The 22186-nt window shown below is 41.6% G+C and overlaps 1 protein-coding gene across 2 annotated transcripts in view; it reads right to left on the bottom strand.

The window, feature by feature from the left end:
• Nucleotides 1-16334, bottom strand: part of LOC126760702 (protein obstructor-E) — a 30527-nt gene extending 14193 nt beyond the window's left edge. For both annotated transcript variants that reach the window (XM_050476551.1, XM_050476542.1), the window contains exon 1: nucleotides 16099-16334. In XM_050476551.1, the coding sequence (XP_050332508.1) occupies nucleotides 16099-16141 (43 nt within the window). In that variant the 5' untranslated portion in view covers nucleotides 16142-16334. The remainder of the gene's footprint in view (nucleotides 1-16098) is intronic.
• Nucleotides 16335-22186: the final 5852 nt, after the last annotated feature.

Below are 22186 nucleotides of genomic sequence, written 5' to 3' on the forward strand. Positions count from 1 at the left end.
AATGCGCAAAAAACGAAAACATGCGAAAATGCGAACTCTTGCGCTAACTGTACATAGCTACATGCATATTAAGCTACTCGCAACACATGCACATTCTAACAACATTTCCGTGGCACGCTTGGCTAAAACAACTGGAACAACGGTAAAAAATGTGAATTAAAATTGCAGCACTTATCGCCGGCGGTGCATCTCCGGAGGCGTGATCGAGCGACAACGGCGCGGGCAACTAATTAACAGCAGTGCGCCAAAGCAGAAAAACAGCAAAAATCGCCAGAAGCCATGTGAGTGTGTGTGTGCGTGTTAAGCATGTATGGCTTGTCGATAAGCGTGCAGGAGACTCGACATGCAAACTGTTATGTAATTATTGCGTACATAAAATGTAATTAATTGGAAAATCCTGCAAAGCGGAGATGCGGCAAGGGACTACGGGGAAAACGGGTTCAGCGTAGATCTCTTTAAAGTACTTTGGGTGACAACCTAACCTAGAAACAAAGTAATGGGAAGTCGTCAGAGCAAAGAAGAGTGCGCTGCAGAGAAACGCCTATTTGAAAGGTCAGACTTGCCACAAGCAACAAAGCCACAATTGGACTCGTTCAGCCGTTCACCTTGACGTCAAGTGGCCGCAACATGCACGCACACACACGCGGACCTTACTATACGCGTACGTTGCATGCACCTTTCCCAGCGATTACTTAGCGGCTGCTTTAATTATAAAATTACATGCCGCAAATGGTTGTTGTTAAATTTTCACTAGCCAACATTTAACAAGTTTGCACTCATTAGCAATAATAATTGCCTGATGGTTTAGCAATTTTTTACGCTAGGTCGTTGTTGTTGTTGCAATTTCTCAACAATTTGAACAACAAACATGCGAAACAATTGCCACGCCTCACGACCTTTACAAACACGCACATACATGCACACGCATGGCTCCAGTGACGGCTCTTTATATTTAGTATTGTCATGCTATTTATATTTAAAATATATAATTTTTTGCATGTATTAGTGCACACCTGAGCCCCAGGAATACATTTTTTTTAATGTCGCCAGGCATTCATTAAGCGAAAGGTCTAATTAAATTATACCTAAATTAAATTTGCTCCGAATGTTGAGACAATATATTTCTTCTATTCTGTTGGGTAGTCGAAAAAGTCTTTTCGTATTTTGTCATTAGATGTCATTGCAGTCATATATCTACAGTGCTACTAATCACATTGTGTCATACCATTAAGTGTTGGAAAGGTGATTTTTTTAGCTTCATTTAAACATTTTTTTTTGGATTTTCTGCATTTTTTCTTGCATTTTTCGCTCGCTTGAAGGGAAGAGTCTCTTGAACCCAAATGCTTCATTATTATTTTGCATCACATTTTCTTCTGCGCAATGATTTGTGAAAACTTTTACTTTCTCTGAAATCGAAACCGCAACAACCACGAAGATTATTGATGAAAACGAGAGCACCTGAAAGTGGAACCACACAAACTCCTTATTTCTCCACCGGCGTTGGCAGGCTACAACTGTTGAGTGGGTTGGTGGTGTCGTTTAACTCTCATTTATCGCGGGCATTTCCGCTCGAATTACTGGCTGTCGTTGATTGTGCATACTTATGTCTATAAATACCGATGTGAACCCATTTTTAAAACTTGAGAATGTTAGGATTATTCGTAAAGCTTCCCTTATTAGCTAATAACAAAGTCTCAGCAGAAAAGGAAAAACTACTTCAACCAAGAATCCCGAAAATCTCGAGTAATATAACGCTTTGTGGCAGCGCTTGCAGAAATATGTTTGGCATATTCAAAAGTAATGCAAACCAAAGGCATTAAGCGATTTGAAGTGGCAGTCAAGGCAGTTATTAACAACTTTATACGAGTATAAGTGTTCAATAACAGCAACAATTACCGTTGTGATTACAACACGGTGCTGCATTGCTTGGCCTCAAAACATGCGTAATAGAAAATAAAACCTCCAAATAGACGAGTCACAGCTTAACAATAACAACAACAAGTGGTTAAGTGTGGTGATTACAGCGGACGCCGCGGTCATTGTCGCCATCGCCATCGCCGTGGCCGCCACCGTCGCTGACATCATGCACCAATTGTCACGGCAATCATGCAGTTGCCGCCAGCGAATGCAAAATTGCTTCGCGCATGAATGCTGTTGTTCGCCAGCTTTTTCAGGCTTTTTCATGTATGTGTGTGTGTTAAATAATTACACCCCATTTGATAAAACGATCGGCCGCTAAGCGTGGCATGTGCGCGCGGTTATGAGTGCAAACGTGCGACAATTTGTTGCAATTATTTTGAATATTCGAATTAAACGCTGGCTGCCAGGAAGCGTTCCGTTTCGAAAACGCTTTTAAGAAAATTTTAAAACTTTTGCATTCCATACACCCGCTCTCTTAAGCTTTAAGCTCGAACTATCTCTTTAGTGAGTTCGGGAATTTAGAAGCATACAATTTTTAAATAGAAGCGAAATATGTGTGTAAGCTTATTTGCTTAAGCCGAGCTGCGCAGACGTCCAGACAATGTGAACGGTGCCCACCTCAAGTATTTGCGGCAATGTTGCAAATAGGTGAATGCACAGCAGAAGTCGTGCAATGAGTGCTGTAAATTAAATGAAAACAACATGCTGCAACACAATAACAACACACATAAATAAATAAGTATTAAAAATACCAACACACACACACACAGCGACCAGCGAAAGGCCAAATGGCAACAAAATGTTGCAGTGGTCGTCACAATATGCAGCATGCTGCCGAGCTGTTTATTGGAACATGCAGAGGGTGTGAGTATTTATCCGCACAGCACGTCCTCCGGCCCCACCCACCAGCTTTCTTGTATCAGCTCCGGTGTGTGCTCGTGTGTATGTGTGTGGAGTGTGGAGTGTACATGTGAACTTTCAATTTGTACAGGTGTTTGTTCAACAAATGTTGCTGCAGCACGGCAGCAGCAGACACTCTACTCAATTACTCGTGCGCTGCCGGCAAACATCAGGTCGCCGTGGCTGTTGCGTCCACTTTAAAGTGGCCGAAGGCAGGCGGTCGGTCGGTCGGTTGCTTGTTAGACGATCCTAATGCGTTTAAAAACAACAGCATAAATATTGCTGCCCGCCAGCCCTACACAATGGCGCTTGGCTTGTGTGCGGCGAGCAACAACGGCAACAATGCGCGCTAAAGTGGTCTAGCTCGTATGCGGCTGCAGCGCGCTACACTAATGTTGCATGAAATAGGGAAAATATGTAACGACACCAACCGACATTCAACAATAAGTGCCAAGCGCAACATAAGCTCAGCAACAGCGCGCGACGAGTGCAGAACGTACGAGCAGCGCAATCGTTGCTTGCGTCCATTTGCTTCCTTTTGTGGCACGGGGCGCGTACGCAGCGACATATGTGGCAGCTGCAGGCGGGTGGCGGTGCGGTGGTGGCTCGAGCGTGCGAAACAAATGGAGATAACATAACGGTTTAGTGCTACACAACACATATGGAGCATTATGTTGTTAGTCGTGGAGTCAGTCGAAGTTGTTGCAACAAATAACAACAATGAAAGCTGACATGAAAAGCAACAGCAGCCATCGGTGAGGCTGGTGAGACACTCCTGCACGTGTAAGTACTTATTTATGCTCGCTTACAATCGCAGGCGGCAGGCGGCGGTAAAGGCAAATTAGAGTGCGGCGCTACCTGCGGATATGCTGCAGCAATGACAACTTGAATAATTGTTGCAGATGCAATTGTTGTTAGTTCTATTTGTTGAGCGCCAGCGTTGCCATGTAGAAGCAGAAAACTGTGCTGTATTTTACAGACGAAAATTCAAATGTGTGCCGTGATGCCAATTTGTAACGGTAACTTTAAAAAGCGCATCGAACATGAGTCGACTTGAAGGCCTCCGTGCTGCTGATAGTTCATTTTCCAGATGAGGTTGAGTAAGTGCATTAAGAAAAACTTAAAGCTTCGCTTGAAGTCGAGGAATTTATATAATTGTCTGTATGTATGCGCCTATCCATGTCTGTATGTGTGCTGAGACCATCAGCGTCTAACATTTGCAAAGCGCTGAACCTAATTTTCCCATTTGGTGTTTCACCTGCAATACTGTTTATTCAATGCATTTTTGTTGGTGTTTCTGGTTTTGCCGCAAACCTGATGTACAGTTAACCGCTGGAACGAACTGTCGGAGTTGCTCAATTATTTATTTACCCTTTCGCGTAATCGATTACGTCTCCAGCACACGCTCGCTTAATGCTGTTTGCTTTTACTCTCGCTTTTCAATTAGCAAACACACAACCACACACACACACACATGTACACATCGAACATATTGACTTCATTTGCGCGTTTGTGTGCGTGTGTGTGTGTGTGCCTGCGAAATGCAATATTGATCTGCCGTAATGTTGTTGCCGTCATTATGTCACTGACAGTAGCAGCAACAACAACTCTTACAACAACCACTAAATGACAAGTAAACAAGTGCGCAAGCCAAAGTGTTGCATAAATAATAAACTGGGCGTGCCCCATATCAAGCGTGGTCGAAATTTCGCCTAAGCAGCGCCATTATATGAGCGCAAGTGTTGCTGCACACCAAACTGCCTCTATAACTGTACCCCTGACTGTGTTACATGAGCGCGTATCAATCGCTTTCCACGCAAAGTCGGCCAACGAAAGCAACTCTCCCTATGTGTTGGTGTGTGTGTGTGTTCTTTCTTGCACTGAGCAGTTTTCTAGGTTACTGAGTCGTGGTGCTAACGAACTGATCGGTCTAATTTCCCTTTCTTACAACACGGCGTCTTTGGTTTTCTTCTTTTTCAGTATCTTGCTCACGCGCTGCGCATTTGCTTTTGGCTCTCGGTTTTTTTCAATGGGCGCCAACAAGAAGCTTATAAAACAATCACAATAATAACAACAACAGCCGGGCACCCAGCCACACCGCCTGCCGCTGCGCAGCTTCTTCGCCGCCAAGCCTGGCGCACAGATAAATTCGGCTTCTTACGACGCTTCTGCATCGCAACCTGCGCGCGACACACCGGCAGCGGCTGTGTTATGTAATTCTCGGCGCTTGTGTGCTACTTTTATCTGCTGATTGTTGCTTTTTTTCTTTTGTGCTTCACAATCTTTGTTTTGTTAACCATTTTTGGTTGACTTCTTTGCGTGGCTGTGTATGTAGCGCTCTTCATTTACGTTTTCGCTTCGCAGCGCCAGCAGAACCGGTCTGTTGTTCAACGTCACGCGTGTCTCGGTTCTCGTTTTCGTTGTTGCCGTTTTCATAGACTGGCTACTGGCCGTGCTTAGCAAGCTTTGTTGTTGGCTACGCTTTTGATGTGCAAATATGTTTGCGATGGCTTCGCATTTTCGCTGGTTTTTCTTAAGAATATCAGCAGCTTTATAGCTTTTGTGGTTGTTGTGAGTTTATGTATGTTCCGCATTTGTGCTTTTGCTTTGTTTTTATTTTTAATTTTTTTGCTTATAGCAGTTTTGTGGTAAACAAGCGACATTCTTGCGAGTAATCGCTTTTAACCATAAGCGAAACTCGCTAAGGCTTTTCATTCGCATATTTCTGCAGCTTTAAAAAATGATAAATCAATTATTAAGCGAGAGACTGCTTACAAATATAACTGTCAAGCTTGGAAAAAATCACCTACAATTTTAAGTCAACAAGAAAAGAAGACGTTGTGGATTTCGTAGAATTCATTTTGAACGTCTTCTTAATAAATTGCATCGCTTAACTGTTAATTGTTAATTATAATGTCTGACGTTTGTTTTTGCGAATTTCGTGTATTTCCGTCCAGTTGTCACGTCTATTTTAGCACACAGCTTTAAAATTAAATCTAACTTGTTTTTGTCATGATCACTTAATCTAAAATTAATATGTAGAATTGCAAGCATTTGACCTTTGACATTCTATGTTGTAAATCCGCTAAACAAGCCATTCACTTTTGAACTCGTTCTGCAGCCATTTGACTCGATGAAGCTGTGTACTACAGCTGACAACTGCCTGATTTGTTGATTTAAAAAATAAAAAAATTGGTTGTGAATCAAATGACGACATCTGTGGAGGAAGCTTCATGAGGAAGAGGCGCTTTTGAAACCAAAATATGTTTATACATACAAAATCAAAAATAAAATTATTATTCTTTATCATATACATACGTAATATTGAATTTAATTTTATTAAATAGTCGATACAGTGGCTCTACTTGACTGAATGTGCAGAATAATCTAAAAAGAACCGCTAACAGAACGACTTATTTTCAGAGAGTCCAGTTAAACTGGTAGACTGTTACTAAGAGAAAACTGAGCTTTGGAGTTTCACGTTTGAAGAAAAAAAAACAGTTTTAAAGCCTTTGAGGAATTCAATAAAATCTGAAATTTATATTATTGCGCAGCGAGTATACGAATTTATTAAAGAAAGTAAACAATATTTGCATTTATTTATGGAAACAGAATAAGAAATTAACAAGCAAATATAATAATAAAAAATAAAGAAAAATATGTTTTTTCCTTCATTTATGTATTATTAATTTCGGCTTCGGAATCCTTAAACGACGGCGAACACGTGGCGTATGAGTAACATTGGCAGCTGACGCAATTCGGCTAATATTTACAAGAGCTTATGTAATTGATCATTTAGCTGCCACTGCGCAGCTGCGCACGCTCACTCAAACCTTCGACTATTTATTGCCGTTATGCCGTTTTGAAAGTACACGTGCTCACCACGATCTGGCTAAGCCGCCGCCAATTGGATTGTTTGTTCGCTGTTGCTCTTTCCACACACTCAAATGCACATGCAAGTGACAACAAGTTGCAGCATAATTGAATTAGCGCAATCGCCAGCACACAACCGAGCTGCATACTTAATGCAAACACTGTGCTCACTGCTCGCCATCCAAGCGCTCGCGCCCGCTCCGTGGAAAAGGTGGAATTAAGGAAAAACGCAGAGCTTAAATGCCAATTACCGAAGTTTTGCATTAATTTTGCAGCGCCATCGAGCGCATTTGCAGCGAATTTAATATATATTAATATTTTAGTAGTTAATTAGCATAATTAATTCGCTCAATTGCATTTGCGCGCATGTCTGCGGGGCAAATATTGAAACTTAAACACAAATAATTTGGATATTTGGCAAATGAAATATTAAATAAAATATTGAGCGCACTGAACAAGCGCGCTTAGCGGTGACAAAAAACGCGTCCACTGCAACAACAACCATGCTAATGGGAAAATTCGTTTACATAACCTTAAATTGACAGTATCGAATGTCAAAGTGCGGTTGAACACGCTTAGCATTAGGTCAAAAAACTGCCAATTACTGGGAAATCGCACCGCCAAGTGTTTGTTTATTCATTGAGCCAGCGAAATTTATTAATTTATGCCTTCCCTAACTGAAACAAAGAAGAGACATAAAAAAATATGAAAAGCATTTAAAATAAATATGGAAAGCGAACAAAAACAAAAACAACGTCGGCGGCACAAAAAAGGTTGGCGTCAATTTGCTGGGTGCTAATTATGTTTTTACTCGCCAGCAATTATTATTTCATAATTTAAACAAACAGTGCAATCCCTCCCCAGGGTTGTGCGCTGGTTTTGGGACCCGCCACGTAAAACCACTCCGAATGAAAGGAAAAAACCAGCCTCAGGTTGTTGTAAAATCGACTATATCCTAGTAAGCGTTGTTTACGCCAAAAAAGAAGAAGATGCAATCCAAAGCAGCAACAAAATATTTAAAAATTTCAAATTCAAAGAAAAACAAATTCTTGACTTTTGCGTGTTTTTTACGAGCGTCTGTGGGTGTTTCGTTATCTGCTCTAAGCTCAAGCACCATAAAAGCCGGAAATAGACAGACAGAGAAGTTCGTTTGAATATGGCTTTACAACCTCATCAGTTGAACAATTAAAGTAACGAGGCTTGGCATGCACCGACGCCTACTTGCAACACAATGGCATTGCAAGCGCACTGGGCCAGCAGCTGTTGGCGGAAGAATGCCAGTCATGCTGCAAATTTAGGTGTGACAAGCATGTGTTGCTTACGTGCGCACCAACACACTGGCAGCAGGCGCACGGCGCTGACACGCTTTGTTGTTCGCTTGTTCATGATAAATTACAACAATAAACTACAATCACTGGCAACGTGTGGCAACGTGTGGCAACTTTTGGCATTTCATGCGCGGGAAATGTCACAGAAAAATGTATCCTCATTTCAGTGTGTCATATGCATATGGAGTATATATTATGTAATACAAGTATATATATTTACATATATAAGTATATGAGTGTGTCTGCAAGCGCAAACGGCATCGCATTGTTGCTGAATTTCTTGATTAAAAACCTAAAACTTCGATATGACCCTCGCTAAGTAAAAGAACCGCGAGTGGAGTAAAATATGGTGATGTGTCTAAATAGCTGTTAACAGCATGCAGACACGTACGCACATATTTCGCGTTGCCCGGAGACACGCTGCTGTGCCACAGCGAGAAGAAACAAGTCGCCTCTGCAAAACTGCATTCCTGCAGAACTTGTTGTGACACACAAAACAAGTAAATATATCCAAGCCACATACACTCACACATACGAATCCGAGTTGTATGCACTCGTTCGAGACTTAAAGCTGGGCGCATTCCAGCAGCTGAGCTGCCTTAAACGCCAGCCACCTTCTGTTGTGTCTGCTGGCTCTGCCGATTTGCCTCCGCCGCGACGATCTCTGCAGTGGCGCGCAAATTCTCGAGCCAGCCAGCGCGCACAAGTGCATAATGTTAATATATGTTTATATAAATGAATGTAGATAGAGAATAATGCCTGCGCAATTACTTGTGATTGCCATTTGTGGACGGCACAGCGCGCTGCGAAAGGCATGCAGGTGTGTGCAAGCGCTGCCATCGGAATGATCTCAGACAAGTTGACTGCATTTCGGATTTTTCTTCAACAGAAGTGTTGCATTTTTCGCTTTTCCCTTCTGGTAGTTTCTTGCGGCCGATGCTGCACTCTTTCGCGCTCATCTGCCTCAAGACGACCGTTTGTAGACACAGAGGTAAACATTATATGTACAGCGCGTCTAGCCGTCCAACGACATGCCACATTGTGCGGGCGCGGTCTGGCAGCCGAGGTTGTGAAATGCCAGCGCAGCACAGACTTGTTGCCCCTGTTTGCATCCAGCCAGCTTTAATGGTTTTCAAATAAATAAACTTTGGAGAGAAAAATAACTCCAGTATATGTACATTATGTATTCATGTTTATGTTTGTGGAGGTGTGTTAATACTAAGGCGATGGCCATGTGAATACGGGATGTGTGGGCGAAACTCTTTCTGCTACTGCAATTTGCATTTTCTGTTTAAATTGTTTTATTTTCGTTCCTTTGCCTTGTCTAATCAAGCATGGCAATGCCTTTGGAGGCGAAGGCGTTGACTTGAAAATATTGCAGTTAAGGTAAGGAAAGTATTTAGGCGCTCCTGATATTTATTCATATGATGCCTAACCAATTATTATAATTTTAGGCAGCAGAAAAATATTCAAGCCAAAGTACTTTATTCAGTATACGGTTATATTCTGCAAACATACTTGCAAAGCTCTGCCACAGTTCGAGCATTTTTATTCATTTTCAAATAACAAGTTGTTTATAACGGGGTAACTGCACATTTGCGCTTCCATTAAAGTTATCTGTAAGCTATATTGTGGAAAAGTAGCAATTCAATGCAAGTATCTTCTAGTAGTTAGTAGTTACGCTCACAGCGCATAAACTTTTCGATTTCATATCGCATAACCGAAGCGCAAAATTCACACTTCAGTAGCGGCATTCAATGCAATATTTTTCAAATTTAACGCATCAGCGCAGACACCAGCAACAAAAGCAAGGCAGACAAGCCAATGAATGACAACAAACACGGAACTGTAGGCACCCGGTAGCCACGGTTCTAATAAATACCAAACAAGCACTAACAAATATTAAATACAGCAACTTGTCTTGGGTCTACAAAAAACAAATAATTATTCTACAACATGAAAGACAAATCCAGTTGAAATCAGCTCACTACTCGTAACTTAATAGTATATTATACGATTGCGTATTAGTAAGGGTCCTACAGGGCAAGCTCGCGTCACTTTTGCCATATCATATTTATATGTATCGATATACTTACTATTTGTAATCAATGACACCTGTGAATCGTGTGGCGCGAGCGGTCGCTGGCGGAAAGCGTTGAGATGTTTATGTCACAACTCGATTAGCATAAACCAAGAAGTGAGCCATCTATGGCTTTTGTAACACACTATTATTAGAATATGGACTACAACTATATATGCTTTCTCTGGTTTTTAACATGTTGTCACTGAACCTTAGAAGCAAAAAACCGTTCTACAACCATAACTTAAAGCGCATGGTGGAACTTCAATGCAAAGATTCGGTGGTGTTGGAGGTAAGTAGAGCCCATTTGCTTACCCAAGGTGTGACAAATGCCGAGATGAGTTAGAGAAATGCTTTCACACTCGTATTCTATAATTATTGTTGTTTACTTTATTATTTTCAGGTTTATGCGAATACCGAAAGGTCGTTGAAGGAATTTCAAGCCATTAACATTAGTTAAAGCTTTTGCACTGCAACAGTCAGTTGCATTTTACGGCATTTTATGGCATTGTTGTGGTAATTTTGCATCACGTCATTATTGTGAAATCGGAGTTTGCCACATTGTTTCAATTTTCCGCTAAATTTCGCTTTTATTTTCACACAAACCGTTGCTGTTTTGGAGCAGCTGCAACAGTCGTCTGTTGCACCGTTTTGCTCTCTGCTGCACTGCTCCGCTTATTTTGCATAACCATTTTGTGGTCTAGCCAATAAGCGAAATCAGCGAAACATTACGAAAAGCCGAAAGAAAGCGACGGAGACTGAGAGCGCTCGCAAGCGCAAAGCAACGAAAGCAAATAGGAGCATGTTGCAAAGTACGCGGAAATTGATTTTATTTCACGCCAACTTGTGCAACACTGCCGCGCCGTTGTGCCACTGCAAGCGCGCAGACTTTATAAGGAAAATATGAAATAACGGAGTGCGCGAAAAGAAAGATATATATGCAGCTTGCAACTGATACACTCATGCACTTCGAAAAAATTGGAAAAGTGAGCTATTTTTGTTGTTGCTCCGGCTGTTATTAACACTTTCGAGCGCCAAACGGCAGCCAATGCGCAGCGCGTCGATTCGCGAATGTCTCGGCTCAATACCCTCGATGCATAATAGATATTGGGACGCGGCGCAGTGATGCATGCCAGCTCTAGCTGCTGGCATTGAGAAACGCTATGCGCACACACCCATGCGCACGAATGGAGGAGCAGCGGTATGCAATTACACGAGCAGACAGCAGGCGGAAGTGAATATTGCAGTAAATTTAAGGCACTCGAATTATGGCGGGAGACGAGCAGCGGCCAGTTACAAGGCGCACGCAAAGCCATAAAACAGCGCCACACCGAAAAAGAGGCGGTGACGTGCATGTTGCGCCCTCACACGTACATGCATATCTAATGTTGCAAATGCAATTTGGCCGCATGTCCGCTCACTCGCCGCCGGTAGTCGCTTCGAAATGTGCACTACCTCAAATTACTTAATTATTCAACGTCGATTCTCAATAAGGCAAGGGTCGAAAGTACTTGCGCTGAAGCGCCATTTTTCACAGAGGAAGCGCCTCTACTGCCGCATAATTAGTACTGACGTGCCACAAAGTTATAAGGTATCGTTGTTCCAGATCAACGATCGAAGAATACGATTCCTTCTATATAAGAGCTCACTTTTAGAGAATTATTGACAACTGGTGTAAGAAATTGTTTTGTCTGCAAACAATCAATCTTTCCTTTATACAAAGGTGAACCTGTTGCTGGCTTTCAACACGTATCCAGCTGGCTCATTAAGCAATCGTACGAGTTATGCGATTCAGAATCCATCAAACTCGTTTCAACACGCTCCTCAGGTATTTCCACTTGTTCGCAAGAGATTACAGAAGGCAGCCAAGCACTCAGCCACACAGGCGATTTGCTAAATTTAGCCACAAAGCTGGCTCGAAGCGTCGCCAAAGAACCGGATACGCGGTTGCGGCGCATACAATTTGTAATTAATGAGTTTGCAAATCTTGTGGCTGTTTATGAGCTACATATGTAAATGAAGAATGAAGAGTCTTCGCAAAAAGCCTTTATGCCATCGATTATTTAATGCCGCGTACCGGTCGATTGTGTATCTTTGTAAGTGCGTGCCACTTTTATGACTCAGCCGAACCTGATTTAGGTCTACGGGTCAGCAAGTTAATCGTCAAGCGCGTCAACGAGATGCCTTTCATTTTCTGGAAAAATCGCGCAAGCTTACTCAGAACCGGTCTAACCCATCGAGTCAATGCTGACGAGTCAAATATGGCATGTTTGCGTATCAGCAGCACGTGGTGAAGCCTGATCTTGTTACTAGTAGTAGTTCTCAAACTGAAACCCGAAAAATGTGCAAAATATGCAAAACAATTCCGCATTTGCGTTCGTGCGTGAGAAGCAATCCAAATTTGCATGCTAATGAAGTGCTCTTGTTTCGGACAGAGCTCTATTGTTCGCTGCTCGGAAGAATATAAAATATTGGATCATTTAATTTCCACTGAAAAACCGCAAAAATCACAAGAATTCCATCTACCGCACTTTTCGATCAAAAACCACGGCAATTAAGTGTTTTTGTACCAAGCAATCTTCGCAGCAACATTCTTGCGCTTGTCGTTGTCGTTGGCGCACTGTTACCAGATGCCGTTAGCCGTCCACCGCTCGGCTGCAGTCCAACAAGCTTGGCTTCAATGCCAACTGGTTTCATTGCTGTTGTTGTTGCAGCCGCTGCATTACAATCGACCGTGCATACGCAAGTACTTACTCACTCACTTAAGCACTTAGCCACCATCTAGCCTCCACAAGTGGGAAATGGTCCTTCGCACCACACTTCCAAGATTTTAATAGATGTTATTGTTATTGTTGTGGCTGGCATTAAGATTTGCTATTGTTCTGAGTGGTTTTGGTGTCAGCTTTGAATACTTCTCTTTAATGAGGTCTTTTGTCGCTTAAGCGAGTCATTAAAACACGAAAACAATTTCTAAGCAACCGCAAATAGAAACAATAAGAAATATTAGCATGACTAAGATAATGATCGCCGATTTAGCAAAGACCTGTTCCTTCAACTTAAAAAAGTTTTAGCTTCAAAGTGAATATTTCTAATTATAGAGTCTCAACATTTTCAGGTGGCAGCTCGCAACTCACGGGAAAATTACCCTTCCTAATTCATCGAATGTGAAAGTGAAAGTCCAAAGCGAACGCCACTCAAAACAAAGTCATTAAAGTATTGTGTAACACTGCATGGCGGCTAATTACCAAAGGAAACCCGAGCGAGTTTTACACGGGCCATTTCGTATGCTAAATCATTGCACAAAACCAATTCAAATTTTTGATCGAAATAAACCGCTAACAATCGGCTTACTGTTCATTGAGGAATTAATGCCAGTCACCCGCCGTACCTGCCACACTTTTCCTTTCACCAGTCGCGCTTTGGCTATCTGTCCCATCACATCAACATTTTCTTTACCCTTTTTATGAAATTAATTATTTCTCTTCATTTGCTCGCGGCGTTCGCCTTCGCAGCGGAGACGCGACGTGTGCGCACACACTTGACCTTTGCTTTTCGCACTGATCGGCCAGCTGCGGTCGACGTGTGCGGCGCCGGCGGCACATATTGAGCAATCGCTGCCCATTGTGTCTCGTCACCGGCCAAATCGGCCATCGGCGCGATCGCCTTTACAAGTGCTCTTTGTGCGTTAATCAAATGTCAAAATGCTGAGCTGTTATAATCGAAGCACTCATATTTCATGACGACGATTGGCCAATCGCTGGACCTATTGAAAGCGACCGCTGCGCGCCCCAAGTCAAGTCGCACACCTGCATTAGTGGCGCTATTCGCTGAGATTGCCCGGTTATGCGTCACAGCATGGCCACTGGACCACTTGGGCGGCTTATGTAAGTGTGAGTGTTGAGGTTGAGCCCATTTCCACATAATAACATTTTTTCATCGATTCGAAGAGCAATAGTTGGCCAATTCTTTATAGCTCTTTACTTTGATTACCGAAATTTGTCGCTTATTAGCTCCGTTGTTGGCATCTCTCGGCAGCCTAAGTGTGCCAGTTAAGCCTATTATTGGCAATTATTTAATTGGCTGCTTTAATGGGATTTAGAAGAAACGTTGGGCTTTAAACTTTTTTCGATTATTTTCCGTAAAAACCAAAGCTTCAGTTGTCAAATGTTGGTGGCAAAAGTTCAATGCCTCAAAAGCTGATTAACAGTGGTTGGACGAGCAGCTCCTGATATTTAACGAAGTGGTTTTTGGTTTTGTATTTGAAAAACAACAACAAATAGTAAGCGCTCAGCTAGAAAACTCGGCTGCATTGCCACTCACGAAATCTGCGACGCCCATTGCGCCGAGCCGGATGGAGCCTAGGCGTGGCAAGTGTCACTAGACTTACGAGCAACAACCACTCACGTTTATAGTAAATTGTATAATATTAGTAAATAAACAGGTTGAGCTGCGTGTGATTGATTTAAACGTGCATTGGAGATCAACAAAATATTTAAATTAAATCGCTTTGCTGTCTCTAGCTAACGAAAGATATCGAAAGGTATCATAAGTGAGGCGAGGAGTGGCAGAGTGGTGACTGTTTTTTTGTGTCTTAGGTTTACGGTAACTTACTATGCTCTGCTATGTGTGTGTGCCTTATGTCTTAAGGCTGGAAATTTACTACATTTTATTTCTTCTTCTTTCTTATTCAAAGGCTAAGTTGCAGCGGACTGCTTTTTCCTCCATTTGGGCTCAATATTACTTAACATTTTATTCAATTTCCCAAATGCAAGCGATTTGCGCGATTATGTAAAATTCAATTGCGATAAACAGCTTCGGGCGCAGAGCTACGGAGAGCGTTTGACAGTGCACGAAATCGCTGGAGAAGCACAGGAGCGCTTATGCACTTCAGCACTCCAATGCACAATCAAACATTAAAAGTTAATATTTACATATTTTACACACATTATGCAAATGGCGAAAATCCATATTCCTGGCAAAGAGCTACAGTTGTGAAAATCGAGTTTAGCGCTTTGAATGTAAGCGCACACAAGGATGCGAGGTTCTAGTTCTAATGTGTGGGTGTATTACTAACCAGATTGGAAAGGAAGCCAGCTCGAATTGCGCGACGAATATTTGGTGGCATCAAATCACCAAGAATAACTTTTTTTGGATTTCGAGTATTGCATCTATTAGCTAAGATCACCTTATGCTCTACTTGGACTCACTAGTTGAGTTGTTCAAGGAGAAATCTTAAAAAATATAGAAAAATACAATTATTTTAATAAAGGACCTTTAGTTTATGGTTATCCATATGATGAATGTTTGACAAAAGTAAAATTCTAAATAAAAACTGGGAGCAAATCCAGGTGAATGAAGCATATCTTAATATTATTTTCTGAAAACTCGCTCACAAACTACATGGGTTTTAAATGGTCGATTAAGTTTAAAATAAAAAATCTAGTCCATATGGACTCTTCTTTTTGTAAATCTTCACACTGAAGATTTATGATAATCGGTATTTTTGTAGAATAAGAAGTGTATTCAAATATTACAAAAAAAACTTTATGATTTAGCGATTAATCGATCAAGTAGATGTCAAAACACTTGATATCAATGAAAAACAAACAAGATACTATCTAAATATTTAAAAATCACTTCTTATTCGAATGGAAATTTTTTTTTTCGAAAACTGATGACTTCTTTGCGCTCATGAAAACACATCTCGAATTGTTTCGAAAACTTTCACAAAACAATCTCAAAAATTTAACATTTTACACGTTTTCAAAATGAACTTCTTAAAGCGTTTTCACAATCGCCATTATCCTTGCGTGGCACTAAACACACTATGCACGAACAAATACGAGTATTTAAATACTCGTTTTATACAGTTTTTCGGAACAAGCAGCAAATGTTCCGCTTTTCCTTAAAGTCTTGTAAAATTTTACTCTTTTTTACAATTCTTAACTTTCCATTTCACTTTATTCTAGAAAAATATGTGGTGGATTTTGTACATACCGGCTCCAAAAAGTGCAACAAACACGAACAAAAACTTATTCATTTTAGTGGATTTAGTTTTTAACAAAATTTAACGCGCTAAAAAGTGACTGCGTAGGCGTTAATGCTCTTAAATACTCGTAGATATATTCCGTTTGGTTAGAAAATGGAATTTCCTTTTCGCTTTTTCTCTAATTGCTTCGTTTGCTTTTCCAAAAGATGCCGTTGATATGCACAACGTCTGACAGGGAACCACTGGGACCGACTATGTGTGGTACGTTGACGTACATTCGCTTTTTATACCGGCCATGTGTAGCGTGCGCACGCGTACGGCTGCGCACCAGCGTCCGCCGCGTCTGCGCCCGCGCGCCATCAACCACCTGTGCGACAAGCCACGCCGCTCACTTGCCTCCGCCGCATACAGAGCGAGGCGAACAACGCCAAATAATCAATGTAAGAAAATGTCGCTGTCGCTGCGCGCGTTTGCTGCTGGCTGCCGTTGCAGAGCGCGCCAATATAGCCAACAATAATTGTCAATCGACGCCTGCGCTTGCGCTCTCGCCAATGTGAGCGCGCGCCAGCACTGCAGCTAAAGGGAAAAAAACCATAAAGAGGCGAACAAAACGAAATGCTAAATTGTGTTGTCTTGTAAATAGCACGCGAAAGCCAGCGCGAAAGATAAAGCACAAAAGCGAAAACCGCTACAGCAAATGCCATAGAAGCAAATGTAAGCTGAGCGCACATTACGAACACAATTTGCTGACGTTGGTGAGCGCAAGAAATGCCGCTGCCGCGCTGCTGCGCCTAGTTTGCTAGCGGCAGAAAATAGCGGCGCTGGCTTTTAGTCGCCAAGAGCTGGTGCCGTTTTAACTGTTGAAGTTGTAGTTTTGCCGTTTCATATTTCCATTGTGACTTCTGTTATTCCACAGTTTCTTCGACAGTCAGCGCTCTGCATTTCGCGTTTGCTTCGCTACAGTTGTTTGCTGTTCGCTTTTGTTACCACTTTCGCACAGCCAATAGACACTGGAACCACAAGCATAGCGTAACATTTGCGCGCCTTGCCTACACTTTGTGCTATTCGCGCTATGCAAGTGACGCATGCGCAACGTTGTCGTTCAACTGCCGGCGCGAGTAGCGCGCACCAACACTTGCATGCAGCGCGTATGCGACTCTATTAGCGCGGGTGGTGACTACATGTTTGGCGTTCATTGGAATGCATTCTTTGCGCGTTCTTTATTTCTCTTTCCTTCGCGCAACCGTTCTTTTTTCGAAACTCGCATACAAATTAATGCCAAGCAGCGTTGCTCATTCTACTAGCCATTAAACTACAATGTTCAATTTGTATTCCGCACACAAAGCCGCGCAGAACTCGCCCTGGCTGACATAAAAGTCCGGGCGACAACTTTCTGCCTAGAATGCCTTTTATTGCAGCTATGTAAGTCGTTGGTTGCTTTCTACTCGGCGAACACTTGACCGCAATATTCTCCAATCACTAAAATAACTGCCGTTTTTAGTTTGAATTTCTATAAATTTTGATTTTCTTTTTATTTTTTTATCAAATCGCAATGAGCACAGCGCGTAAATTGGCCCTCGGCAACCTTTCTCTAACCCTATCGATTTTCTGCCAACTTATCACTTATCAGATGAAGACTTGTCAGAAGTTGGGTTTACTAACCCAGAATTGTTTGCCTCATGCTTACGATATAATGATCTTCAAACTTTAAAGCCTAGAACAAGAATGCTTGAGCACTTCTGCACCTTTCTAGTATTGCCTTAGACGCTAAGTGTCGGACAATTATTAAATCAGCTGCAGCTATTTAGACATCTTCCTTTGACTTTCCATGCCCTCTTCTTGATCTTCAGTATGCAAATCTTAAATTTTTTATACTCCAAAATATCCTTTTCTCTGAGTCACTTTGAGACCAAAAAATGTTCTTTTCTGCGAGTCTCTTTGAGCCTAATTTAGTGAATTTTTCCCTTGCAAATTCAAAATAATCATAATTATTGAGAAAAAAATTGCCAAATCCCCCCTCTAATAGAACACATTCATAGTCATGAGATGCAGGAATGCATTTCTAATCAAAAAGCAAATAAGTTATTTATAAAATGCTTTTAGAAATGCCAACAGCATTCAACAAGCATCTGGGCACAAAGATTAAACTAACCGAATAAGCTAAATACTTGCTTACTTGTGGCATCTACACACATACACACACAAAGCCTAAAGCGAGGTAATTTACATATGAAGGTGTGTGTGTGACTGCAAGAGCGCGTTCGTTCCTTAAGTCTTCAGTGCCAGCGCTTTACAATGCACTGCTGAACGGCCTTTATCGCTCTCGCAGCATGTCGTCCAAATGGCCAACTGGATTTTACTTGATATTTCCCTCGATAGATCCATAGTAAACAAACAAATGTGAGTATAACAATAGCGAATAAAGCGCAAATTTCGAACAAACTCGTTTGCGAATTTTGCAACTCCGCGGCGCGCCAAGCACAATAATGCGGGTAATAACAACAAGTAGAAGTCAATAAAATTGAAACTTGTTTGCTTTACATATTTACATAAATTCATATGTGTCAATATCTAAAAATACACATACTCATGAAGAAAATTAAACGAGTTTACATGGCAAAATATCCCAACTCCATTTCAAACAATACTGGACTGGGCCCTTCCAATGTGGGACTTTGCCGCTGGGTTTTGATATTTCAATTAATTGGTTTTCTCAAAGGTACCTCTGCTTAGAACTCGAGTACTTGGCAAAGACGTCATTAACTCAGTAGAGTCTTAACCTGAGTTAGGCGCTTTTGCTTGTGAACGTTGTGTGGTAGCTGCGAGCTTGGATCACTACGATTTGTTGCTCGTCAATGACTACCAACATCATCAGTTAAATAGCACAGCTTTGTATTTAAAAATGCAAATCAGCGCTCGAAGGTGTTTTATTTGGTCGAAAAAGTATTTCGTATTTCTAATCAAACTTCAATTTTTTTTTTATAATGAACTTTAATGAACCAAATATGTGCCATTTTGGTCGATCATTTTCTGTTAGAAACATTATTTTATTCTGGTTTCTTGACAAATAATTGCTACAAGTAAATTTCACAAACAACTTTACTCCATTAAGGGAGTTCTGCATTGACCGAAACAAATGGTAATCCGATGGTTCAAGGTCAAGTCTATATGGTGGATGCATCAAAACTTCCCAGCCAAGCTCTTCCAGTTTTTGCCGAGTCATCAAAGATGTATGTGGTCTTGCGTTGTCCTGATGGAGGACGAAGCCTTTTCTTTTGATCACTTCTGGCCTTTTTTTCAATTGCTTGCTACAATCTCATCAGTTGTTGACGGTAAAATGTAGAGTCAATTGTTTGACCAAGCTGGAGCAGCTCATAATGGATGATTTCTTTCCAATCCCACCAAGCATTCAGCATAACCTTTCGAAGCGTTAATCCTGGCTTTGCGAACATTTGTTAAGCTTCACCACGCTTGGACCATGACCCTTTTCGCAAATTATTGTCGTATTTGATGCATTTTTCGTCTCCTGTTTCCATTCGCTTTAGAAATAGTTTGATTCCATTTCGTTTCAGAAAAGAATCGCAGATGTTTATTCGGACCATTAAATTTTTCACAGACAATTCATGTGGTACCCAAATATCGAGCTTCTTTTTGTAGCCAGCCTTTTTTAAATGGTTCAAAACCGTTTGATTATGAATGATAAGTTCCTTAGCGATGTCATGGCTGCTTATGTGACGGTCCTAGTCAATATTTTTCCATAATTTCATCGACCTTTTCAACGATAGGTCGCCCAGAGCGAATATAATTTGTTTTGGTTAAATGAAGCTCAAAATCTCGCCTTTTCAACACTATATGGGATGACACAATGTGATTGGTAGCACTGGAAAAATACGACTGCAACGGCATCTATTGACAAAATACGAAAAGACTTTTTCGACTGTCCAATATTAATCTTTCTTTCAACTTACAGTCAAACAACGATATTTCTGTTTGATTAAATTATTTTAGTAGTGATAGGCTCACACCTCAAAGGCAACAAACAATTATCCGGATTAAAGGCACCTTTGAAGACCATGAAATTTACAAAATAATTAATCGATTGGCAAAGTCCTTCCTTAATTCAGATCACCAGTTCGCCAAAGTCTAAAAACCAAATCCCAGCAAAAATCACTAAACACAAAGGTCAATTAACAGTTTAGCAAAATAATTTCTACTCCGACCTCTCCCACAAATCTGTGGATCGCAATCGCCTGATCTAATGAAAGCCAAGCAATTTTGTCTCACTTAATTGTTGATTTTATCCCATATTTGCCTCGGTATGAATAATCACATAATCTTTATGGCCAAACAGGCTTTACATAAACGCGAGCCAATACACACATAGCGGTTACAGCAGCAAGCGCGAAACCAGTACAGCTAGCAACTGTCGCCGATAATTGATCGCATAGAAAGGGTATTGAAAACGTGAAGGGAAAAGGGAAAGGAGCAAAGTCTCCGATAGGTGAATATCTCCATAAAGACAAGCACGAGTGAATACACAGTTACCAATCAAAAATACCAACAACACACCAATATCTTTCTTCACCACTCTTGGTGGCAGCGAGCCAACTTCTCGATCGATTATCTTTCGACTTGCCACTCAGCGTTCGTGAGCTATTTGCTTTGTGTTGCAATTCCACTGCAGACATTGTTTACATGCATACCCACTGCATGTGTATGTGTTTGTGTGTGGAAATAGGTAAATGGCGACAAACGTGCATGTTTTGCTTGTATAAATGGCAATGTGTGTGTGTGCGGTGGCTATGTTGTCGGGAAAAACTTAACTGCCTTGACTGCGACCAACACACGAGTTTTTCTGTTTTTCAGTTTTGCTGTTTCTCGCCTCTTGCTTGTTGCCATTTGCTGCACAAATATTTTCATAGCCGACGCAGCCGCTGACATGGGTGTTGCTTTGCGTTGAAATGGTAATTCAATACTCTTCCTGAATTCCAAAGCCTTGAATCACATTATGGTTCATTACAGTTCACTTTATGGTCCGGCGATTGGCTGTGGCTCTATTCGGTGGTTCGTTCGTTCGTGTCTGGAGTAGAGTCTCCCCAGTGCAGTTTGCTTAACTCCGACCGCAACAACAACAGGCATCTGCCGCGGGGAAGGAGTGGGGCTGTCTTGAAATTGTTAAGAAAGAAAAATGACTGGCTGTAGAACCGCTACAAATGCCCTGGCCAGCGCGGTGTGTTGGTCACTTTTGATTTCATTGCATTGGGCATTTATTAATCGGCCCAACACGACACAGCCTCTCAGCGCTGGTTGCAAGGCAACGCACAGCACACACACACGCACCTGCGCTCCGATTTGGTCTGTATGTGGATCGGGTGTGTATACTTGGGCATGATTAGTCAGCTATGTAGTCGGGGCAGTCGGTCAAGCGAGACAAGCGCGGCTTGTAGAGGATGCATGCGAGTATGCGAGTATGCGGGTAGCGGGTCGCCCGAGTTGCATCCACAATAATTATATGCTTTTATGCATTTTAATGCGAGCTTGTTTGCGTAAAATGAAAAGTAGATTTATTAATGAGTTTGATTGCAGCTTAGTAGCTGTACTTGCTTGCTCGTAAGCGCGCTGAATAGTGGCTGACCATCAACAGATTGTTGCAATAGCATTGTGAGACATGTATCCACTCGTTTATGCCTTACTTGAAGCGAACCCGTTCGCAATCTGCTTCGCAGCGCTTTTCTTATTTCACCGAAATGCCACCGATCAGGCTTAGACTTCCGTTTTGTTTATTTTTGTGATGATGACGTGTCAAATAAAATGTTGATTTATGGAGATTGGCCTAATGAAGTCCCTTTCTTCACTTTTCGTGATTCAAATCACGTTTTTTGTGGACAAAGTGCGACATTTAAAGTAAAACAGATTGTCTGAGTTCTTTGGGTCTGGAAAGCGCACACGTACCGATCGTTACTAAGTCAGCTTGGGCGAGAGCTTTCTTAATTGCTGCTCCTAGATTTTTTCTTCACCAAAACAACAACTTTGACACTAGCTTTCGTTTAAGCTTCACCTTAAACGCGAGCAATTCGAATGCCAAACACCGAGAGA

This window comes from Bactrocera neohumeralis, chromosome 2 (assembly GCF_024586455.1).
Source record: "Bactrocera neohumeralis isolate Rockhampton chromosome 2, APGP_CSIRO_Bneo_wtdbg2-racon-allhic-juicebox.fasta_v2, whole genome shotgun sequence".
Lineage (NCBI taxonomy): Eukaryota > Metazoa > Arthropoda > Insecta > Diptera > Tephritidae > Bactrocera > Bactrocera neohumeralis.